Raw genomic sequence first — 24,762 nt, 5'->3', positions numbered from 1 at the left:
TTTATCATAAGAAACACATCTGTCTCTTCTTCCTCAGTGTTCTTGAAAATTATATAACTGACATAATATGTATTTTTATTCATTTATTTTTAATGATTAAAAAGGGGGAAAACCTCAGAATTTTTTTTCAAAATTGAGCTAATTCTTATCAAATATTTCTTAATTGTAGGTTAAAAAAAACAAATATGAAATAATCTTAGGGGCCCTTTTAGTAAGCCATGGTAGGCCTACCGCACGCTAAAGTAACACTACGGCAGGACGCTTAGCGTGCGCTAATCCCATGCTGGAGGCATGTCTGGGGGTAGAGAGTAGGTATGCCTGCACTAATCAGGTACCACAGCCACGTTACCACGCACTACCCGATTAGTGCAGGACTACCACGTGAGCCCTTACCACCACCTAAAAGTAAGGGCTCCCAGAGGTAATGGCCACAGGCCATTTTTTTCAGGCATGCTAGAAAGCGTCCGGAGCACACAGCAAACCCGTGTGCTAACTGCAGCGCCAGCCACTTTCTAGTGTACCTTAGTAAAAGGACCATTTAATGTTAAACTTCATTTTTCAATTTGCCATTATTTGTCTTTAAATTGGAAGAGCCATCCCTTCAGTAGCTACTAGCCAGCGTTTTGTCAGAGGCTATATTGGAATCGCTGTTTTTTAAGGAAAAAATGTATTTTCAAAATTAATTTGGTCTCTCGCTTTTAAATGGCAATGTATATAGATTGCAGTTCTCATTCATCACCTTTTAATAAACAACCGCCTTCTGATAACCTGATCTAAAAGGCTCAAATCTCAGAGAAATATTTTAATAAGACTTTGTAACTATTTTTCAGTGTCTCTCCGTTACTTATGGTTCCCAAACCTGGTCCTGGAGGCACCCCAGCCAGTCAGATTTTCAGGATATCCACGATGAATATTCATGAGAAGAGATTTGCATTCAGTGCATGCAAATCTCTTTCATGAATATTCATTGCGAACATCCTGAAAACCTGACTGGCTAGGGGTGCCTCCAGGACCGGATTTGGGAACCACTGCTCTAAACCACACTAATAAATTTCTTGTTTAAATATATAACGTTTTTCTATATTTTATTATTTTGGAGTGGAGGAGTGACCTAGTGGTTAGGGTGGTGGACTTTGGTCCTGGGGAACTGAGGAACTGAGTTCGATTCCCACTTCAGGCACAGGCAGCTCCTTGTGACTCTGGGCAAGTCACTTAACCCTCCATTGCCCCATGTAAGCCGCATTGAGCCTGCCATGAGTGGGAAAGCGCGGGGTACAAATGTAACAAAAATAAAATAGATACTATTGGAGATTCTACATGGAATGTTGCTACTATTGGAGATTCTACATGGAATGTTGCTACTATTGGAGATTCTACATGGAATGTTGCTATTCCACTAGCAACATTCCATGTAGAAGGCTGTGCAGGCTTCTGTTTCTGTGAGTCTGACGTCCTGCACGTATGTGCAGGACGTCAGACTCACAGAAGCAGAAGCCTGCACAGCCTTCTCCTGCGCAGCCTTCTACATGGAATGTTGCTAGTGGAATAGCAGCGTTCCATGTAGAATCTCCAATAGTAGCAACAGTGGAGGAGTGGCCTAGTGGTTAGGGTGGTGGACTTTGGTCCTGGGGAACTGAGGAACTAAGTTTGATTCCCACTTCAGGCACAGGCAGCTCCTTGTGACTCTGGGCAAGTCACTTAACCCTCCATTGCCCCATGTAAGCCGCATTGAGCCTGCCATGAGTGGGAAAGCGCAGGGTATAAATGTAACCAAAAAAAAAAATTGTATCCTGCTTGCTGAAAACTCACCCAGCTGTGCAAACCAATGCATCTCTGGTGAAAAACTGGCTCTCACTGGGTGGTAGCTATTGAAGGAATGCATCTTCCAATTGAAAGATACGTAATAGCAATTGAAAAATAAAGATGAACACTGATTCATATTTAAGTGAATTTTTTTTTTTTTTACCTCCCATTGCCTTAAGTTGAAACTTACCAAGCTCACTGTAAAATGAGCTTGGTGCGTCCTAATGTGGGACTTTGCCACACGCTAAGCTCATTTTTATCGTGACTGTATTGCTTCCATGCCCATACCCCACCTATGTCATACCCCCTCCAAAAAATAAATAGAAAGAAATTAATTCAGGGGTCCTTTTACTAAGCTGCGGGGAAAGAGGGTCCTGCACTGGCGGTGGGGGCTGCTTTTCTTACGTGCCATGGCCCTTTTTCCTGCAGCCAATAACCCTCCCCCCCCCCCCCCCCCCCCCACACACACACACACAGAAAAACAAAAATGGCCACGCGGTGAGAGAACTCTCACAGTGTGGCCATGCAGCAGGGAGCCCTTACCGCCACCCATTGAGGGTTAAAGGTAAGGGCTCCGGCAGCAGCATGCGGTGATGCCCGATTACCGCTGTGCTAGCCATTTCCGGGGGGGTTTCTTTTTCCCCTGGAAATGGCGCACGGTCGGGGCGGGACTATTGCCAGCAGTCCCGAAAGAGCGAGCAGTAAACCCACGTTGCAAAAGGCCCCCTCAGTGCGGATACTAACTAATTTTTCCTTCTTTTTCTGGTATTCAGTATAAGAGGATTTTAGAGAATTCTTATTATCAGGCTGCTCATCTTTGTCTTTTCTTACCATTGGACTTATGCTTCTCCATCTTTTCATTTCATACGGCTCTGAAAACTTATTTACTCAAAAAAAAATTTTGCATAATGATTTTTTTTTTCTATACTTATTTTTCAAGATTTGCAAATTTCCATATGTAGTTTGTTTGGTTCATTGATACGTTGTCTATTTTCATCTTTTGTTACCCGCTTTGAACCTTCATTGCTTGGTAGTTATCGGGATATAAGAGCAATATTACATTACCAATTGTTCACAAACCACGAGTTTAGCCTTTTTTGGTACACTAAACCCATGTTAGGGCTTAGCACCCCTCAGTACAAGGGTCTCTTCACTGGCTTCCGATCAGGTACCGCATACAATTCAAGCTTCTCCTACTAACCTACAAATGCATTCGATCTGCAGCCCCTCATTACCTCTCTACCCTCATCTCCCCTTACGTTCCTACCCGAAACCTCCGCTCACAGGACAAATCCCTCCTCTCAGTACCCTTCTCTACCACCGCCAACTTTCTGCCTCGCTTCTCCCTATGCTTGGAATAAACTCCCTGAGCCCATACGCCAAGGCCCCTCCCTACCCATCTTCAAATCCCTACTCAAAACCCACCTCTTCAATGTCGCATTCGGCACCTAACCATTATACCTCTATTCAAGAAATCTAGACTGCCCCAACTTGATATTTCGTCCTTTAGATTGTAAGCTCCTTTGAGCAGGGACTATCCTTATTTGTAAAACTGTACAGCGCTGCGTAACCCGAGTAGCGCTTTAGAAATGTTTAGTAGTAGTCTCTTATATAGTAAGCTTTCTGGGGACTGGGAAACTCCTCCTTTGCCAGAATGTAACTTGCAGGGCTGCTAATGAAAGGCGTGAGCTAAATACAGAGTAGCATAGCATTGTCATACAGTGTTCTATAGTACAGGGGCACATCTCTAGTTCAGTAGATTAATGAGAGCCAAATATTTTGGTGAAAAAGTTGTCAAGCCCTTCCACCCACCACCACCACCAAAACATATTTTGTCGAGGTTCAGAAAGTATATAACTTGTATTAAAATGATGTTTTCATACAGTATTTTTATAGGGGAAAATCCTACTGCATGGGGCCAATGTAATTAATAAAGGGTCCTGTTTACTAAGCCGCGCTGTAGGTGGGTAAGCGTTTTAGCACGTGCTAATGCTAGAGACTCCCATAGGAATGTAATAGTTGTCTCTATCATTAGCCTTAGCGGCTTAGCAAACAGGGCACAAAATGCATTAAGTTTAATGCATCTTTTATTTTCATTTGAGAACACATTTTTACTCGCATTTTATACGAATCATGACAAAACCTTGAACAAGGGGGAAGATGGCTGTGTTCTGAAACACTATTTTTGTAATGCCTGGTTTGTTGTATTTGAATTGTCATATGCTTTGGTTTAGAGGCAGTGGTATGCTGGTAAATGTTTAACAGGCTCTCTCCCCGGTTCACCTCTGCGCCTCCTCCCATCATCCACCTCTGCCCCCCCCCCCCCAAATTGCAGAGCTGGCTATACCCAGGGAGAGAGCCTGGTGGGGGCAATGCATTACTCTTCCCGGGGGGAAAAAAAAGAAATTTTAAATGCTCCCAGGTTCCAATTTAATTCACGCCTCGTAAGGCCGCCCCTGGAAGTCTCGGCAGCCATTTTTTAAAGAGCGATGCGCCGGCAGCGGGCAGGAAAGACTTGGGGGATCTTTCCTGCCCCCAAGAATCCACTAGACCACCAGGGATGCTGCCTTCAGGTATGTGCTTGGGAGTCTGTGACCCTGCAGCTCAAGGGGGGGGGGGGGAGGAGAGGCTAGCCAGCTCGCAAGATGCCAAAATATTTAACAACTGGCTCTTGGAGCCGGCTCCAGCACACCACTGTTTGGGGAGGGGAGGTTTACAATTTGGCCTATTTTTTTAAAACAAAAAATGAACCATCTGGGCGTCGTAGTTCATTTGAAATAAAGCTTATTCCTCTCATGGGGTCTTCCCTAACTCCTTGTTTAACTTTACAGGTTTAGCTCGGAAAAGAACTGGAAAAGTTTTGTGAAACCAGTGTGTTTGTGATGCCTTTTCCTCTTACCACTTAATTTTTTTTTTTCACTTTTAAGCCCCCCTTCTTTTTCCTGCCAGTGGGATGTTTTGTCTGATATCAATTGCCACTGACAGGCTTTCCTATTTTGGTCGCACCAGTCCAGGGCAAAATTAATGGAAATTGGGCAGACTGTGATAAAGGGGGCCAACCAGTCGGAGGCATGTGCAGGACTAATGTTATAATTTATTTCATATACTGCATATAAATATATGTCATGAGGAAAGGAATGAAAAACAAAATTTTCACTATAGAGAGAAAGGACACAATAGGAGGAAGATAGTTACAGTATGAGTCAAGTTAAAAATAAAATTGATATTATATTAACCTTATATAAACTATCATAAAACATTTCACATAGGGGCCTTTTTAACGGAAGGGTACTAAGCCCTTTACACAGGGTTAGTTCACGAGAACAGGCTAGCGTATAAGAACATAAGCGTTGCCATTCTGGGATAGACCGAAGGTCCATCAAGCCCAGTACCCTGTTTTCAGCAGTGGCCAATCCAGGTCACAAGTACCTGGCAAGATCCCAAAACAGTAAAACAGATTTTATGCTGCTTATCCTAAGCAGTGGATTTTCCCAAGTCCATCTTAATAATGGCTTATGGACTTTTCTTTAGGAAATTATCCAAACCCTTTTTAAACCCTGTTAAGCTAACTGCTTTTACCACATTCTATGGCAACAAATTCCAGAGTTTAATTACACGTTGAGTGAAGAAATATTTTCTCCAGTTTGTTTTAAATTTACTACCTGGTAGCTTCATTGCATACCCACTAATCCTGTTATTTTTGGAAAGAGAAAACATGCTGAAGAGCCCTAGCAAAATGTTAGGGGTCCTTTTACTAAGGTGAGGTAAAAAGTGGCCTGTGGTAGTGCGAGCGCATCGTTTGGGCGCTCACTGGGCCATTTGTTACCGCATCTAAGAAAAAGTCCCTTTTTTTTAATGGCTAGAAAGTGGACGTGCACTAAAATTGAAATCAGCGTGCGTCCATTCTCGGCCTGAGTCCTTACCCCACCACCCGTTGACCCATTTACCTGCACGGTAAGAATGCAGCACACACCAACTGCTGTTTACCGCTGGGTAAGCAGCCCGCGGTAGAAAATAGAAAATTATTTTATACCGCAGGATTCAGAGCCCACCAAATGTGGAATTACATCCCTGCACACGCTGTATGCGCATAGGCCCTCCGCACCTTTGTAAAGCAGTCCTTTAAAGTGTTATGCAGTATTTTGCCTTTTGACACACATTAAACCTAATATATATCTCTCTCTATATATATATATATTGGTTTGTTTGTTTTTTGGCAGTGGGCATTGCATGGGCAGAGAGTAGGTGTTCCTGCATCATCCAGTTAGCACTTCAGGATTGCCGCCTGATAACTGGATAATGCAGGTTTCATATAGGGGCACTTAGCACCTCTTAAATAGGAGGCAGTTTAGTCCGCCCTCATTTGTTTTTGCAGGTGCTGCATGCTAAGTGGAATGTTAGCACACAACCTTAAAAAAAAAAAAAAAGCCCTATTTTAATGCCTTGTTAAGTCTGGGCTTAGTGCATTCTAACACAGAACTTTCCTGCACACTAAGCCCAGATTTCACCTCACCTTAGTAAAAGGGCCCCTAAATAGTTAATACATAATATTACTTCACATAGAGTATACAGAAGGAAGGCAGGAAAGTGATTTAAAAAAAGACAATACAGTGAAAAACAAATTGAAGAAATGCACCAGCTAGAGAGACTACTATAATCAGCAGATAATCAGTATTGGGGGAGCAGATTCAAAGGTCTGTATAAAAGTTCTCAGCAATCTTAAATACCTTCAAAGAGGGAATGGATATGTGAATAGGTGTGGAGAATATTATTGGTATCACCATGAAACATCAGAGACTAAAGCCAGCAAAGTTTCCTCGGCTTCATGCAGGTTTTGTCTTGCTCACTAATAGATTTTCTCATAAGGATGGGTTGATTGTACCTTCTATGCTAGGACTGTTCCGTTATTGTTGCATCTCGAAAGCGAGATGCAATTCCTAGAAACTTGTCATTGAGAATGTCCCAAAAGTTTGAGAGGAAGCAGTTATTACTGAAGAGCAAACAGCATAATAAACAGATACCATTAACTGCTGAGGAAATGGAGAGGGAGGCAGGGGAAATACAGGATCAAACAGAGGGAGAGAAGGGTGGCAGGGGGAAAAGCACAGGTAAAATACAGTTGAAGTTGCAGCTGAAGGGAGGAGTATAAAACACAGATAACTAATTTCTCTTCAGAGAAAGTTGTGGCATGTGTGAAGCCCTATGAGATCAAAGGAAGGCAATTTTAAAATTGGAAACATTTTTTTTCCCTCGCTGCTTGCAAAGAAAAGGTCATTGGTGTGCAAGTCTTACCAGCTGAGAGAAAATCTAATTCTCTATATCTAGATCACTGGTTTTCAACCTTTCTTCCATTGTGACACACCTGAAAGACAATGTTCACATCCGTGACACACTGAACAAAACAAAAAAAAAACCATTGTACATGGTGTCCGGAAAAAAGCAGAACCCATTACATAGTTTCAAAATACTTTGCTTTTGTTTAAACATTTAGTAAGACCTTTTGAAAATACATTAGTAGAATTGGGGGGGGGGGGGGGGGGGGGTTCTTGGTTAATTCATAATTTGTCATCAAAGTGTCCTCCTTCAACCTTGACACATTCACAAAGTCTTCGACACCACTGACTAAATGCCATTTTGCTAAAACAGATCTTAGTAGTCACTTCCTGAATGTCATAATTTTTTAAAACGGGGTCATCTAGCTTTTGTAACACCTGTCAATAATGATAATAATTTTTTAATAATAGACCATTTGTGTTTGGGTTATTTAGAAAAATGTTGGGGGTCCTGTTGTTTTTTTCCAGACTCCATATATATCATTCATTATTGCTGAACATGATGCAAAAAAAAAAGTGGTGACCCCTGGGTGGGGAAGAGAAGACTTGCAACATTTCCAGTTGGGGCTGGTGGCAGCAGTGAGCTTTGTGGGTAATGCTGATTCAGAAAGGATCAATTATGTGGATTTCAAGTATCTTGATTCCCTGCTCTGCTGTGCTGTCGGCCCCCAGCCCGCAGGCACACATGGTTGTTAAGAAAAAAAAAACCCATAAAGAAAGGAAAGGGGATAGGATTTGATATATGAAAGCAAGGGCTTGCTGTCTCACATATTTGGTGACACACTGTTTGAGAACCACTGGTCTAGATGAATGCCTGTCCTGACCAGCAGAGAGAATTTTGTCCGGAACACCACGTTGTAGGGCAAAGAAATCAGTCCTGATCGTCTGCTTTGCTCTCTTTCAGGGAACCTGACTAAACATATGAAATCCAAGGCCCATAGCAAAAAGTGTCAGGAGATGGGAGTGACCGTGTCCTCACTGTTGGACTTGGAAGCCGAAGAAGGTACTGTGTCCTGTAGATTTTAACCTTTTTCAGTTCTGCTGCAGTTTTAAAACCATGAAACGTTTTTAAGGATAGAATGGTCTGCCGTCAGATGTCACTTAAGCATTTTTTGCTGAGGCCTTTTAAGAATAAAGAGGCTCTCTTACTAAAGCTTAGTGCACACTGTGGCGAAACAGGGGGGAGTTTCAAGCCTGTGAACTGTAATATTTTCATGCAGTGTATTTCCCTTGTTCAACCAGCAGGTGGTGGTTGTTCTGTGTTTTAAAGCTGTTGCAGAGAAAGCTGTTTTCTTTTCAGTTTAGCCTTGTGGAAAGGCAACCTGCAGTGTCATTGACCAAATACTTTCAAAGTTGATGCCCTGAGGTCCGATTAGCCCTGTATTTTCCCCAGTCTCAGCTAGGGAAAACATCTCTGCCCTGAGGCCCTGCTCAAGAACTGTGATCAGTTATTTTCCTGAAACTCTCCAGGTGCTACCCAGGTAGTGACACAGTGTTTAGATAGTTTTAATATTGATCCTTATTCAGTTACCTGTTATTGTTTGTTGTTTTTCCACCTGTTTTATATCATCCACTGTTCTATTTCTGTGATAATAAACCCATTAGTTTATTAGCTCTGACGTCTTGGACTGACTAAAAATCCTGGTGGTTTGTGTTTTGGGTCTGTGAGTGCTTTCTAGGAACTGTGAAACCCCTAGGAGTGTGGCCCAGTGTCCTGGGGATAACTTGCAGGTGGGAGACTTGCCCCAGAGGCAAGTGGAACCCAGCAGGGGGGTGGAAGGGTATGTCAGTGCAGAGCATGTGCTCAGGTGCAGGCGGGCCTGAGCAGTGCTGGGGACAGATCCTCCAGATGGCTGCTGGGTTAACCCCAAGCGGGTGCTAGGCATTCCATGACACACGGATGAATTACAAAACATAGCGTTCAAAATTCTGCGCTGAAAAAAAATCAGTGCTAAACAGTATTCTAAAAAAGGGAGTTCGGGGATGGGTGGCCTTTTATAAAATGGCATATAGAGCTGGAATCCGCGCTGAACTTTGGGTGCGAGGATTTACACCTACCGAAACCAGGTGTAAATCCTGCCGCGCAACTTGGGCGTAGATCTGCACTTGTTATATAACACTGCATGGATCTTAAGGGAGTGCCCCTCACCCTCCCATGTTCCTCCCCATCGTTACCTCCTCCTCCCCTCTTTGCAGATCCACATGGAAACAGTTAGGCGTTTTTCTATAAATGGGCACGCAAGTGTGTTTTCATGCGGATCTGACATTTCTGCCTTGTTTCAGCGCCTTGCATCTGTTAGAATGCATTTCCATACCAAAAGCTCATCGTGGAAGTAGCACCTAATGGTAGACATTATATATAGAATGCCCCCATAAATGCAGCACATCCTATTTTGAGTCACATGACACTTGTGCATGCTAATGCCCGTTAGCACACGCTAAGCTGTAGTAAATGGACCCCAGAGTGAATACTTTTATAGGATACTTAAAGCACAAGTGGACACAGGGTTATAAAGAACCACAGGTTTTAAGTGAGAGTTTGACTGGCCCTCAAGGCCACTGACCAGGTAGGATTTTAGGATATGCCTAATGGATATGCAAGACAGAGTTGCATACAGTGGAGGTAATGGACACACAAATCTATCTCATACGTATTCATTATGGTGTCCTTAAAACCTGACTTGTTTATGGCCCTTGAGGGTTGGCGTTTGAGACACGTGTTTTACAGTGTGGCCTGACGCTCATAAAACTGAAGATGATAGGCCGGTTTGTGTTGAGTTTTAGCTAAATGTTAAGGGACCCGTTCACCATAATGCATTGCAAGGTCATTGTTGAACCATATTGAACACGCTATTCCCGGAGGACTTTATAGCATCTTGTAAACGTTTTTTCATATCAGGCTCTTCCTTTTGCAGCTCTACCTCTCACCAGCAGTGGTGTAGCTAGGTGGGGCTACAGGGACTTGGACCCCCCAAATTTGCTCTGGGCCCCTGATTGGCTGGCGGGGGGTCCCCAGCCCCTGCCACCCGAAGACTTCATGCAGCGCTGGGTCTGCAGCGGCACCGCCACATTTGCATGCCCTGCTCTCTCTCTTCCCCTCACGTTGAGCACGCTCCTTTTAGTTAAATTGAGCGTGCTCAACGTGAGGGGAAGAGAGAGAGCAGGGCATGCAAATACGGTGGCGCCAGAGACCAGCACTGGACGAAGACTTCAGCTGGTGGGGGCTGGGGACCCCTGCCAGCCAAGTTATTTGTGGTGGGGAGGGGGGTGGTGAGGCAATGACCAAAATGTACCCCACCACCACCACCACCTTGGGCTCTGGCCTCCTCCCACCTCAAGGTCTGGCTACGCCCCTGCTCACCAGCACTTTAAACCTGCTCCTCCTTTCTTCCTGCCAGTGGGACCCAGGGACTTCTGCCAGCTCTGCAGTGCTGCTCTGTTTTGTCAGCCAGTGGGACCTGGGGACTCTCGGAGGCTTTTCAGACTGCTGCTCTGAGGGAGGAGTGATGCACGCGCAAATAAATAGACGCAAATGACAGACAGACAGATGAAGTCTCCCAAATAGGTGTCTTTGCTAAGTGCAATGCACCTAAAAAAAAAAAAAAAAAAGACAACCACCGGTAATCTTGCCTACTTGATATTAACATGTCATTATCTGTTCCGTGGCAACAGGCAGCCATTATTCTTGCAATAAAAAAAAGCTTGACTAAAAAAACAGCACTTTCAGCTTCTTTCTAAATGTGCTGTAACAAGCCGCGAGTTTCGATCCCTCAGGCCATTTGTTCCATTCAGAAGGATCAGCCATAGGAAAAAAAAAAATCCGCTTTCATGAGTCAGCCAAATAAATTTGGTAGAATATGCAGCACATTCAGACCTTGAAGCACATGATGGCTTATGATAAGAATAATAATAATAAAACTTTATTTATAACTCGCTATATCTTTAAAAGTCTAAGCGGGGAACTAATGAGTGCATACAGAGTATGTGCACATATGCACACATCCTTCAGAGTAGATATAACTGTGTGCGAGAGGGTTTGCATGCTACTAGTTCTAACTTCTGGGTACCTGTTTTGTAATAGGTACATAGGTGCCTATGTTGCCTTTAGAAAAATAGCCACCTTTCTCCAACTTTGACATAGATACCTTGTTAGAAACCTAGAAACACAGAAAAATGAAGGCAGATGAAGACCATATGGTCTATCCAGTGTGCCCATCCATTCCGTTTACTCTCCCTAACACTGCGTTAGAGATCCTGTGTACCTGTCCCAAGACTTCTTGTATTCAGATACAGTTTTCATCTTCACCACTTCCAGTGGGAGGCCATTCCACAAATTCGTCACTGTTTCTGTGAAGAAGTATTTCCTCAAGTTACTTCTGAGTCTGTCCCCTTTCACCTTCGTCCTTTTCCCCCCCTCGTTCCAGAACTTCCTTTCAGCCCTATATGCAGGACCAGAGACCAGTAATGAATGTTTTAGCTAACCTAAAGCTCTGATAGGCCTCTGTTTCTGTGGAATAGTTCTAAACTGAACTAGGGAGTCTAAAACAAAACAAAAAAAAAAAAAGTATGTACTTTGAAGGCTCCTTTACGTCTTCCGTTTAAAAATGTTTTCATTAATTCATAGAAACATAGTAGATGACGGCAGAAAAAGACCTGCACGGTCCATCCAGTCTGCCCAACAATATAAACTCATATGTGCTTACGTTTTGTGTATACCTTACCTTGATTTGTATCTGCCATTGTCGAGGCTCAGACTGTATAAATCTGCCCAGCACTAGCCCCGCCTCCCAACCACCAGCCCTGCCTCCCCCTACCAGCTCTACTACTACTACTCAACATTTCCAAGGCGCTACCAGACTCACGCAGCGCTATACTGCCACCCAATCTCAGCTAAGCTTCTGAGGATCCCTTCCTTCTGAACAGGATTCCTTTATGTTTATCCCACGCGTGTTTGAATTCCGTTACCGTTTTCATCTCCACCACCTCCCGCGGGAGGGCATTCCAAGTATCCACCACTCTCTCTGTGAAACAAATACTTCCTGACATTTTTCCTGAGTCTGCCCCCCTTCAATCTCCTTTCATGTCCTCTCGTGCTGTTAAACAATAACATTTTTATCCATGATGGTAGAGGACATTTCATTCATTGCACGTTTCCAATGACAACAGTGCTTTATGGCAACATTATCATGGAAAAAAAAAAACAATTACAAAGAAAAAAAATACTAAAATGCATTTTTTTTTTTTTTTGTTGGGAATTAACCACCTTCATGAAGAGATTCGCCCAAGGTGGTGTACAAGTAGGTACAGCTTGATATAAAACTTACAGTTTTGTTAACAGCACAACAATAGCAAAATGACCAAATATAAATATAGAAAAACAGAGAGTAAATTTGGAGGTGGCAGATTGAATCCTAGTAATAGGACTAACATGAAGCAATATCAGAAATATAAACATATAACAGAAATATTCCAAGTGTCAGCAGAATGCAAATGATACCATAATAGACAGCATGGAAGAACATTCAAATAACATAGATAATAACAATCACAATATCACCACAATATAACTGAGCTCCTTGTCTTTCCACCCAAACCCTCTTCTCCTCTTCCCCCACTTTCCATCTCTGTTGACAACGCCCTCATCCTCCCCGTCTCTTCAGCCCGCAACCTCGGAGTCATTTTCGACTCCTCCCTCTCCTTCTCTGCCCATATCCAGCAGACAGCTAAGACCTTCTTCCTCTATAATATTAGCAAAATTCGCCCATTCCTCTCTGAAAAGACCACCCGAACCCTCATCCACTCACTCGTTACCTCTCGTCTTGACTATTGCAACCTTCTTCTCGCTGGCCTCCCGCTTAGCCACCTATCCCCCCTTCAATCTGTCCAAAATTCCGCCGCACGTCTTATCTACCGCGTGAACCGATACTCTCATGTCACCCCTCTCCTCAAGTCGCTTCACTGGCTCCCGATCCGCTACCATATACAGTTCAAGCTTCTCCTATTGACCTTCAAGTGCACTCAATCTGCAGCCCCCCATTACCTCTCTACCCTCCTCTCCCCGTATGTTCCCACCCGTAACCTCCGCTCCCAGGACAAATCACTCCTATCTGTACCCTTCTCCACCACCGCTTCCAGACTCCGCCCCTTCTGCCTCGCATCACCTTATGCCTGGAACAGACTTCCCGAGCCCATACGCCATGCGCCCTCCCTCCTTACCCAAAGCCCATCTCTTCTCCCTTGCTTTTGGCGCCTAACCACCTTCCCCATTCATGATACCTACACTGACTACATAGTTTGTAACCTTTAGATTGTAAGCTCTCTTGAGCAGGGACTGTCCTTCCCCAAAGCCCATCTCTTCTCCCTTGCTTTTGGCGCCTAACCACCTTCCCCATTCATGATACCTACACTGACTACATAGTTTGTAACCTTTAGATTGTAAGCTCTCTTGAGCAGGGACTGTCCTTCCCCATGTTTAAACTTGTACAGCGCTGCGTAACCCTGGCAGCGCTATAGAAATGCTAAGTAGTAGTAGTAATATAAATGAAACACGTGGCATGCATTAAAACTTTCAATATAGCAAGAGCGGAGAAGTCTACAAATCAGAAACTTTTACCAAAAAAAAAATTGTTGAACAAAACAATAGTTAAGAAACAATCGGGCTTTTAAACCTTTTTGGGGATGTCACCAAAACTGATTCTAATCTTAATTGAGCAGAGCATGCCACAAACATGCTGCTATTGAAAAATTCTGCTGTTTTTGCAGGCTTACTGCCACCAAGATACTGTTTAACACACATGGAGGGGCATAATCGAACGCAAACGCCCATCTCCATGGGCGCCTATCTCCGAGGACGGGTCCGCGAAGGGGCGGGACAAACCGTATTTTCGAAAAAGACGGGCGTCCATCTTTTGTTTCGATAATACGGTTGGTGCCGGGCAAATGCATCGGATTTGTGCGGATTTGAGCTGAGCGGTATCGGTTTTCAGCGATAATGGAAACCGAAGGCGCCCAGCTCAAAAACAAACAACTCCAAGGCATTTGGTCGTAGGAGGGGCCAGTATTCGTAGTGCACTGGTCCCCCTCGCATGCCAGGACACCAACCAGGCACCCTAGGGGGCACTTATAAAAAGTAAAAAAAAAAAAATTAAAATACCTCCCAAGTCCATAGCTCCCTTACCTTGGGTGCTGAGCCCCCAAAATCCACTCCCCAGAACTCTACACCATTACCATAGCACTTATGGTTGAAGGGGGGCACCTAGATGTGGGTACAGTGGGTTTTGGGGGCGGTTTGGAGGGCTTCCATTTACCAGCACAAGTGTAACAGGTAGGGGGGGGGGGGGGGTGAGCCTGGGTCCACCTGCCTGAAGTCCACTGCACCCACTGACAATTGCTCCAGGGACCTGCATACTGCTGTGATGGAGCTGGGTATGACATTTGAGGCTGGCATACAGGCTGGAAAAAAAAAGTTTTTAAAGTTCTTTTTTTTTTTTTTTGGTGGGAGGGGGTTAGTGACCACTGGGGTGAGTCAGGGGAGCTCATCCCCGATTCCCTCCGATGGTCATCTGGGTAGTTGGGGCACTTTTTGGGGACTTGTTCGTGAAAAAAAAAGGGTCCAAAAAAAGCGCCCATCTCTCCTCAGCTGATAAACACGCCCCAGTCCCGCCTTCACCACGCCTCCAACACCCCCGTCAGCTTTGTTAGTTCCAGCAACAGACTGCAGTTGGAGGCGCCCAAAATCGGCTTTCGATTATACCGATTTGGGCGCCCATGAGAGAAAGGTGCCCATCTCCCGATTTGGGTCTAAATATGGGCGTCTTTCGAAAATAAGCTAGAAAGTGTAATATGTTGTGTCTGCAGGTCTCCAGATGGCATTCTTTTGACAAAAAAAAATTGAAGCTTTTATTGCATAAGAATTTAATTGTCTTTGAGGTTTAACTTTGACCACCACTAGGCATGGCTGAGTCCATTTCATGTAAAAAATAAATAAATATACTCGGGGGGGGGGGGGGGGGGGGGGGAACAGGACCCCAAACATTTTTCCAAGTAACCTGAAATTAAATGCACTATTAAAAAATTATTACTATTATTCACAGGTATTAGTGCAAGATGATTCTAAAAACTGGTTGATCCCTGTTTTCAAAATGGCGTCATTCATGGCCATTAAGATCTGTTTTAGCAAAATAGCGTTTAGCAAAGACAATAAAGCTGTGATTTAAATTTTTGCAACAAAATAAGGCGTACAGTGCAAAGCATATACTAAGGGAGTTTCCTAATAAAGGTTGGACTGATGTATTTTTGAAGATCGTTCTAAGGGCCCTGTTTACTAAGCTGCGTTAAAGGAACGCTAGCGTTTTTAACGCACGCTAATGCTAGAGACAACCATATTATTCGTATGGGTGTCACTAGCATTAACGCATGCTAATTTTTAGTGCACATTAAAAATGCTAGCGCACCTTAGTAAGCAGGGCCCTAAATGTTTAAACGATTGCAAAGTATGAAACTATGTAAGGGATCCCGCTTTTTCTGGACCCCATATACATAAATAAGCCTACATAGACCTACCCCCCCAGGAATGCTAAAAGATCATCATGCACATTCCTTAATCTGCACTTCCCTAACTGCAAAGGACTAAAATACAAACTAATGCACGCGTCAAACTTTACCTACTTGAGCACACAGTTATGTAACGCACTGCCACGAAATTTAAAATCGATCTACGAACTTTCGCAAACTACTGAAGACCCATCTCTTTAACAAAGCATACCCCAAAGATCTACCAACGTAAATATACACAACTCCTCCACATATATTCAGAACTGTCCGACAGTATCTGCTGTTATACCACTATCGTGTTTTTCTTTATCATGTTGCCAAAGATCCTTCTGTAACACTAAATATCTATTTTCTAATGTATTTCCACTATTCATGATGTATTGTAAGCCACATTGAGCCTGCAAAGAGGTGGGAAAATGTGGGATACAAATGCAATAAATAAATAAATCTTGCTTGCTGTGGTTTGCTTTATTAAACTCATTTTAAACTGGAATAGCTCGTTCTGTTGTACGTGGCGAAGGCAGTTCTGTAAATTGGTACCTACGGTTATGCGCTACTTATGCGCATCGCTGCTGACAAAATTGACAACTGGGTTCATAGATGTGCTAAGCGTAATTCTGTAAAGGCATGTGCAACTGATTTGACATGTAAGAACTTGGAGGCATACCAGTGGGCAGGGGGTACCCTCAGATGTGCATACCTTACAGAATCCTGTAAGTTACACGTGCCCTTGCAGCAGTTACACACCAACGGTTGCGCATGTTTATGGCAAGCATAATTGATGGTATATTACATTTTTGGCACGCCAGTGGTGGCTTCTAGTAGTAATCTTGGTGCTAAGGTCCCGTTATAGAATTGGCATTCAGCATGTGCCAATGGGGCACTAAAATTATCTTGCAAGTTTATAGAATTACCCCTGGTGGGTCTAAAGTTAATAATTCTATTCAGAATTTAGCACGTAGTGACCCAAACTTTCTCCATGTTTTAACTCATTATAGTTACGGTAATTTTTTTCCATCTTTTCTAGGAACTAGTGAGGATAGATTCCAAGATTCAGAAGGGAGAGATGGATCTGAGGTCATAGATGATCACCAGTTTTCAGATCTAGAGGAGACAGATGAAGACGATGAGAATGAAGATGATGAAGAGGAGGAAGAGGTAGAAAGTCAAGAGGAGTTGTCCTTGAAGCCTTTGGAAATTAAACCAGCTGGCTTGCAGATGCCCTCTTCATGCCCTTCATTAACTCAAGGAGAAAGCACTGGGGCCTCATCCTTTTTGACACAAGATTTTGTTTCCAGTAGCCAGCAAAGCCCTAGAGGGCACCTGGCAGCATCCTGTAGGCTTGAAGTAAAACTGTCGGAGGACAGCAATGAGGATTCTCCTGGCCTAAGCTCCTCAGCTTCTCAGAGGCCTATTTTGGCTACCGGTGAACACTTGGCTTCTGCTGAAAAACAGTCTGTTACAAAGTCACAGTTCCTTTTGGCAATGGATTTGTCAAGGTCAAAAGAAACGTCACCAAGAAGGCAATGGTCTCCAAGTCAGGAGTCTGGTCAAGCCAGAGCAGTATTATACAGAAAGCACTTGCTAACCAAAAATGAAACTGCACCTAAATGTTTCTCATCAGCTGGAGATATCTCTTCCCTGAGGTGCCTGTCCCCGGTACGAGGGAGGTCTCCTGGCCAATATATGTCTCCAGAAAGGGAAGTATCGCCCCTGAGGTGTATCTCACCAAGGCTAGAGATGTCTCCAAGCAGGCATCTGTCCCCGACAACAGATTTATCCCCAAGAGCCTACCATTCCTCAGAGGGAGGTATTTCCCCACTCAGACATTTATCTCCAAGCAGAGAGACATCCTCAGCTGGATATTTTCCTCTGAAAAAGCTTTTACCTCCTGGAAGATCAACATCATCTTCCAGGTACCCATCTCCAGGAGAGGAGGAAATGCCTGGCAGCAACCAATCAAGGACAGACATGAAAGCTCCAACCTTGCCTATTTCTCACAGCTCCCATGGAAAAAGTGGCGAGATTTATAAATTCAAGTTGGTAAGTCAAAACTTGTTACTCTCTTTATACTTAAATGTGATTTAATTCCTGGAGGAGCAGCCTGGATGGAACACAGTTCCACTACTTCTTTTCAGACTCCAGCAAATCTTTTCAGACTCCAGCAAAACAAGGGTGTTTTGCTAAAGCCCCTCACTTCCAGGCAAGGAGGAGGAGAAGGAGGAGGAGAAGGGGATGAGCCTGGACCAGATCAGAGAACAGTCACTCTACTGCCTAATCCATCCCTCTTCTCTCCATTGCTCCTGCCCCAGCCTGCTCACTCCCTCCCTTCGCTCCCCCTTCTCTCCATTGCTCCTGCCCCAGCCTGCTCACTCCCTCCCTTCGCTCCCCCTTCTCTCCATTGCTCCTGCCCCAGCCTGCTCACTCCCTCCCTTCGCTCCCCCTTCTCTCCATTGCTCCTGCCCCAGCCTGCTCACTCCCTCCCTTCGCTCCCCCTTCTCTCCATTGCTCCTGCCCCAGCCTGCTCGCTCCCTCCCTTCGCTCCCCCTTCTCTCCATTGCTCCTGCCCCAGCCTGCTCCCTCCCTCCCTTCGCTCCCCCTTCTCTCCATTTCTCCTGCCCCAGCCTGCTCGCTCCCTCCCTTCGCTCCCCCTTCTCTCCATTGCTCCTGCCCCAGCCTGCTCGCTCCTTCCCTTCGCTCCCCCTTCTCTCCATTGCTCCTGCCCCAGCCTGCTCACTCCCTCCCTTCGCTCCCCCTTCTCTCCATTGCTCCTGCCCCAGCCTGCTCACTCCCTCCCTTCGCTCCCCCTTCTCTCCATTGCTCCTGCCCCAGCCTGCTCGCTCCCTCCCTTCGCTCCCCCTTCTCTCCATTGCTCCTGCCCCAGCCTGCTCGCTCCCTCCCTTCGCTCCCCCTTCTCTCCATTGCTCCTGCCCCAGCCTGCTCACTCCCTCCCTTCGCTCCCCCTTCTCTCCATTGCTCCTGCCCCAGCCTGCTCGCTCCTTCCCTTCGCTCCACAGTTCCACTTTATTTTTGTCTACAAAATTAATCCCAAATGTTTGTTGAGATTTCCTGGTTGTCCAGACCAATGTGAAGATAGGATTAAGGGTAATGCATTTGATGTACTGCCTTTTCTGTTGTTCAACCAAAGCAGTTTACATATGGTATGCAGGTGTCCAGCACTATCCCTTGCCTGTCCTGCGAGTCCAAGTTGCAAATGCTGCCACAAAACCTGGTGCTTCCACTTCATTCTGGCTGCACATTTCTGTTTGGAGGGTTCTTCAGCCAGAAGGAACGGTGTGTCTTCTTCATTTAAGCACCTGCAGTTAATACCATGTTAGTATAAATGTGGTCACATAAATTTAAGGCACACCGATACTGGGAAGTGGTGTAGCCAAGGGAGTGCCTGGCCGCCCCCCTCTCCTTCCCCCCCCCCCCCCCCCTTTGGCTCAGGCGCCCCAAAAATTGCAGCATACTTGCTATGAGTACCTGTGACTGCCAACATTGGGAAGTTTCTGGCCACTGGAGGAGGCTCTCTCTTGGGGGATCTCTGACAGCTCAGGTACATAAGTACATAAGTACATAAGTAGTGCCATACTGGGAAAGACCAAAGGTCCATCTAGCCCAGCATCCTGTCACCGACAGTGGCCAATCCAGGTCAAGGGCACCTGGCACGCTCCCCAAACGTAAAAACATTTCAGACAAGTTATACCTAAAAATGCGGAATTTTTCCAAGTCCATTTAATAGCGGTCTATGGACTTGTCCTTTAGGAATCTATCTAACCCCTTTTTAAACTCCGTCAAGCTAACCGCCCGTACCACGTTCTCCGGCAACGAATTCCAGAGTCTAATTACACGTTGGGTGAAGAAAAATTTTCTCCGATTCGTTTTAAATTTACCACACTGTAGCTTCAACTCATGCCCTCTAGTCCTAGTATTTTTGGATAGCGTGAACAGTCGCTTCACATCCACCCGATCCATTCCACTCATTATTTTATACACTTCTATCATATCTCCCCTCAGCCGTCTCTTCTCCAAGCTGAAAAGCCCTAGCCTTCTCAGCCTCTCTTCATAGGAAAGTCGTCCCATCCCCACTATCATTTTCGTCGCCCTTCGCTGTACCTTTTCCAATTCTACTATATCTTTTTTGAGATACGGAGACCAGTACTGAACACAATACTCCAGGTGCGGTCGCACCATGGAGCGATACAACGGCATTATAACATCCGCACACCTGGACTCCATACCCTTCCTAATAACACCCAACATTCTATTCGCTTTCCTAGCCGCAGCAGCACACATAAGCACCGCCATACTTGGAAAAGAGCAAGGCTCCATCAAGCCCAGCATCCTGTCTCCGACAGCGGCCAATCCAGGCTTCAAGAACCCGGCAACAACACCCCCCCCCCCCCCCCCCAAAAAAAAAAAAAAATTAATAATGTTCAGTGGACTTTTCCCTCAGGAATCTGTCCAAACCCCCTTTAAATTCCATAAGACCAGCTGCTGTATTTAAAGTTTGAGTAGGGTGTCGCAGGAGGGAGGGGCATGGAGAGCATGCTCCACTGCAACTGTCCCTGACACCTTCAAGCACGCTGTAGTCACACCTCTGCTCAAAAAACCATCACTTGACCCTACCTGTCCCTCCAACTACCGCCCCATTTCCCTCCTACCCTTCCTTTCCAAGATACTTGAACGCGCCGTTCACAGCCGTTGCCTTGATTTTCTCTCCTCTCATGCCATCCTCGATCCGCTTCAATCCGGCTTTCACCCCCTACACTCGACAGAAACAGCACTATCTAAGGTCTGCAATGACCTGTTCCTTGCCAAATCCAAAGGTCACTACTCCATCCTCATCCTCCTCGACCTATCTGCTGCTTTTGACACTGTCAATCACAACTTCTCGCCACACTGTCCTCTTTTGGGTTCCAGGGCTCTGTCCTCTCCTGGTTCTCCTCTTATCTTTCCCACCGCACCTTCAGAGTACACTCTCATGGCTCTTCCTCCACCCCCATCCCACTCTCTGTTGGAGTTCCTCAAGGATCTGTACTTGGACCCCTTCTTTTTTCAATCTACACCTCTTCCCTGGGCTCGCTGATCTCATCTCATGGTTTCCAGTACCATCTTTATGCTGATGACACCCAGCTTTACCTCTCCACACCTGACATCACTGTGGAAGCCCAGGCCAAAGTATCGGCCTGCTTGTCCGACATTGCTGCCTGGATGTCCAACCGCCACCTGAAGCTGAACATGGCCAAGACCGAACTTATTGTCTTCCCACCCAAACCCTCTTCTCCTCTCCCTCCACTCTCTATCTCAGTTGACAACACCCACATCGTCCCCGTCTCATCTGCCCACAACCTTGGTGTCATCTTCGACTCCTCCCTCTCCTTCTCTGCGCATATCCAGCAGATAGCCAAGACCTGTCGCTTCTTCATTTACAACATTAGCAAAATTGGCCCTTCCTCTCTGAGCACACCACCCGAACTCTCATCCACTGTCTCATTACCTTTCGCCTCGACTACTGCAACCTACTCCTCACTGGCCTCCCACGTTGCCACCTATCCCCCCTTCAGTCCGTTCAGAACTCTGCTGCACGTCTTATCTTCCACCTGGACCGATATACTCACATCTCCCCTCTCCTCAAATCACTTCACTGGCGTCCGATCAGGTACCGCATACAGTTCAAGCTTCTCCTCCTAACCTACAAATGCACTCGATCTGCAGCCCCTCCCTACCTCTGTACCCTCATCTCCCCTTACGTTCCTACCCGTAACCTCCGCTCTCAAGGCAAATCCCTCTTTTCAGTACCCTTCTCCACCACCGCCAACTCCAGGCTCCGCCCTTTCTGCCTCGCATCATCCCATGCTTGGAATAATCTCCCTGAACCCATACGCCAGGCCCCTTCCCTGCCCATCTTCAAATCCCTACTAAAAGCCCATCTCTTCAATGTCGCCTTCGGCACCTAACCACTATTCAAGAAATCCAGACTACCCCAACTTGTCATTTGTCCTTTAGATTGTAAGCTCCTTTGAGCAGGGACTGCCCCCCCTTTTTTGTTAAATTGTACAGCGCTGCGTAACCCTAGTAGCGCTATAGAAATGTCAAGTAGTAGTAGTAGTAGGAACAGAGGTGGGATGCAGGGCATGTCCTCAGGGCACCTAAATGGAGGATTTGCTTTTTTTTGTGTCCCAAGAATGGAGTAATGTAATATTTTCATTTACTGGTGGGCCAGTTGTGCCCACATTACCTTTAAAATCCGTCAGTTATCCTTTTGCTAAAGTCTGAGAAGGTAAAGACATAACTTAATACATTATACAAATTTTTTTTAAAAACTCCATCTCGGGCACATTAAAACAGAAGACTAAACTGCTGTTTTAAAGACACTATATTTTCCTAATAACAGGACAAAAATAGCAAAAATGTCTTGCAATCAGAATTGCACCATTTGCATATTCTGGAAATTTACTTTCTAAAATACTCCATTGTATTTGAGAACATTCTGTGCAGTTACCATCTGTTTTCTTTTCTGGCTTTGAGACATTGCTTTTCCTTCATGAAAAAAAAATGTAAAAAAATAAGTAAATAAATGAATCTCCTCTGCAGTGCATTGGCAGATTCTGTTTGCGCTCTGAAAGGAGCTGTGCTGTTGGCGTTTAGATGTCTAGCAGCTCTGTTAGCCAACAGATACATAATTCATCTCGGAGAAACCAGAAAATAAAAACAACACAACTTTATTTTGAGTATTTATTGTGTATTCGTTTGTCAACTGCTTTGTTGCAACAACTGAAAGGCAGTATAGCAAATTACCGTATTTTTCGGACTATAAGACGCACTGGACCATAAGACGCACCTAGGTTTTAGAGGAGGAAAATAGGAAAAAAAATTTTGAAGCAAAAAGTGTGGCGGAGATTTGCTGGAGGACCTCAGGTTGTGCAACACTCTTGTATGGGGACAGCAGTTTTGCACAATCTGTGTGGCTCTGCAGTGGAATTTGTCCTCCCCTGCCATCCATGTCCAACGATTCTCCTCTCTCCCCTGCCCTCCCCTCCTCTCCATGTCCAGCAATTCTCCTCCCCTCCCCATGTCCAGCGATTCGTTCAAACCCCCGCCCGCCTGCCTGTCCACCCTCAGCTCCTCGACTTTCCGTTCGTGCAACCGTGCTCCCTGCCTTGAAATCTTTAATTTACATACCCGAAGTCATGGCGAACTAGCAGTAAGTAAAAGCAGCAGGCAGGCAGGCTCGCCTCCTTGTCGCTTCCCTTCCCTCTCAGCGCGTCCCGCCCTCGCGGAAAGGAAGTTACATCAGAGGAAGGCGGGACGCGCTGAGAGGGGAAGGGAAGCGACGAGAAGGCGAGCCTGCCTGCTGCTTTTACTGCTGGTTCGCCGCAACTTCGGGTAAATTAAAGATTTCAAAATGGAGAGCACGGGTGCACAAACGAAAGGAAGCGGGCAGGTGAGCCGGATCTCACAAAAAAAGCACTGGGCGAAGTTGAGGAGTGCCGCGCGGGGCCCCTTTGAGCGCGAGGCCCCATGCGGTCGCAACGCTCGCCTTGGCCTACGACTGGCCCTGGCTGCCCCCCCCCCACAGCGAGCAGGTACGCTACATTTGGACTATAAGATGCACCCACATTTTTCCTCCCAAATTTTTTGGGGAAAAAAGTGCGTCTTATAGTCCGAAAAATACGGTGCAATCAACCAAAACCAAACCAAGCTATGGTAAACTAATAATCTACACGTGGATTTTTAAAAACCTAAACCTGTCGGCAAGTCCTTAAGCCCCTTCATGTGTCCTGAAAGTCTCAGGTGCCAATGATCAGAAGTCCCAAGCTGTTCCAAAAGGCACTGTAAAAATAGCGCTGGAACGGCATGGGGCTATAACACCCCTATGATCAGAGCTAATAGCATGCAAATTTAGGTACGCTATTAGCTCTGATCATAAAGTGTCAAAACCCCAGACCTGTCAAACGGAGGAGACAGAGGTCCGTGGGACCCCGAGACCTCCGCCGTTCCTTTGGCCCTGGTGACCTAGTGCCACCCCAAGCCTAGCCCCCCCGCCCCCGCCATCAGCAACACAGGGTCCGGAGGTCTGGCGAACCTCTAGCCCCCCAACCCCTCCCCAACACAAGGGTGGGGGCAGGTGGAGATCCAGTGGGCTGCAGACCCAACCCCCCCAACCTAAGTACTTGCTGTTGGATGCGCTCATGTGTCCCATGGTCATTTGTGCATGTGCTTTCAGGGGGCAGAGAGTAGGCGTGTTCTATGATAATCATGCTCCATTGCCGCGCACTGACTGATTAGCGTGTAGTTAGTGCATGAGCCCTTACTGCATACAAAATAGTTATAGTTAAGTGCTCATGCGCTAGAGAGAAAATTAACACGTAGCCATTAATGCTGGAAATAGAAAAATCAGCCATTTTACCCACGTGGTAAAAATGGCCTTAGCATGCAGGAATCACACACGTAAGTACGCGCTAAGGCCACTTTTTATTGCAGCTTAGTAAAAGAGCCCCTAGTAAAAGTACCCTGTTTTTTTAGTGGAGGATTGTGATACTTCTTTTTCTTATTATTTTGCCCTTGATTGTTACTGTGTAATTTATTTTGTTTTTGGTTATATCTGTTTTTTTTATTGTACATTATATTTTTTTCCTTTTAATTTTATAAGTTGTATTATGACACTATGTTTAATTTCATCATGTAGTTTTGTATGTTTTTTGTTGTTGTTTTTTTTTTTGCTTTGTTTTGTTTGTTTTTTTTGCTCTGTAATCCGCTTTGAGCCTTGGCACATGTAAGAATAGCAATTTCAAATTAAATTAAACTTGATTATGGATACAATTATGTAGCATAATGTATTCATATTTGTTTTCTTTTTCCATTCTTTGCTGAGTTTTCCTCTTGTTGAGGATCCATCAAACACAGCTACTGTTATTTTTGCTCACTTTTGCCCACATATCCCCTTATGACCGCCAGCAAATGAGAGACCATGTTATACGGTTTCTGAAGAGCTCCTTATAATGCTCTACTTTAAACAGCCAGTAGGTGTTGCAGTAAGAGCAGTCATGTACTCACCCCTTCTTCC

The 24,762-nt window shown here is 45.2% G+C and overlaps 1 protein-coding gene across 1 annotated transcript in view; it reads left to right on the top strand.

The window, feature by feature from the left end:
* Positions 1-24,762, top strand: part of LOC115480909 (transcription factor HIVEP3-like) — a 95,086-nt gene that overhangs the window by 68,389 nt on the left and 1,935 nt on the right. Inside the window, 2 exon segments of the mRNA XM_030219899.1 lie at positions 8,041-8,139; positions 16,717-17,732. Of these exon segments, the coding sequence (XP_030075759.1) occupies positions 8,041-8,139; positions 16,717-17,732 (1,115 nt within the window).

This window comes from Microcaecilia unicolor, chromosome 11 (assembly GCF_901765095.1).
Source record: "Microcaecilia unicolor chromosome 11, aMicUni1.1, whole genome shotgun sequence".
Classification (NCBI taxonomy): Eukaryota; Metazoa; Chordata; class Amphibia; order Gymnophiona; family Siphonopidae; genus Microcaecilia; species Microcaecilia unicolor.
This window is presented reverse-complemented; position numbering and strand designations above follow the sequence as displayed.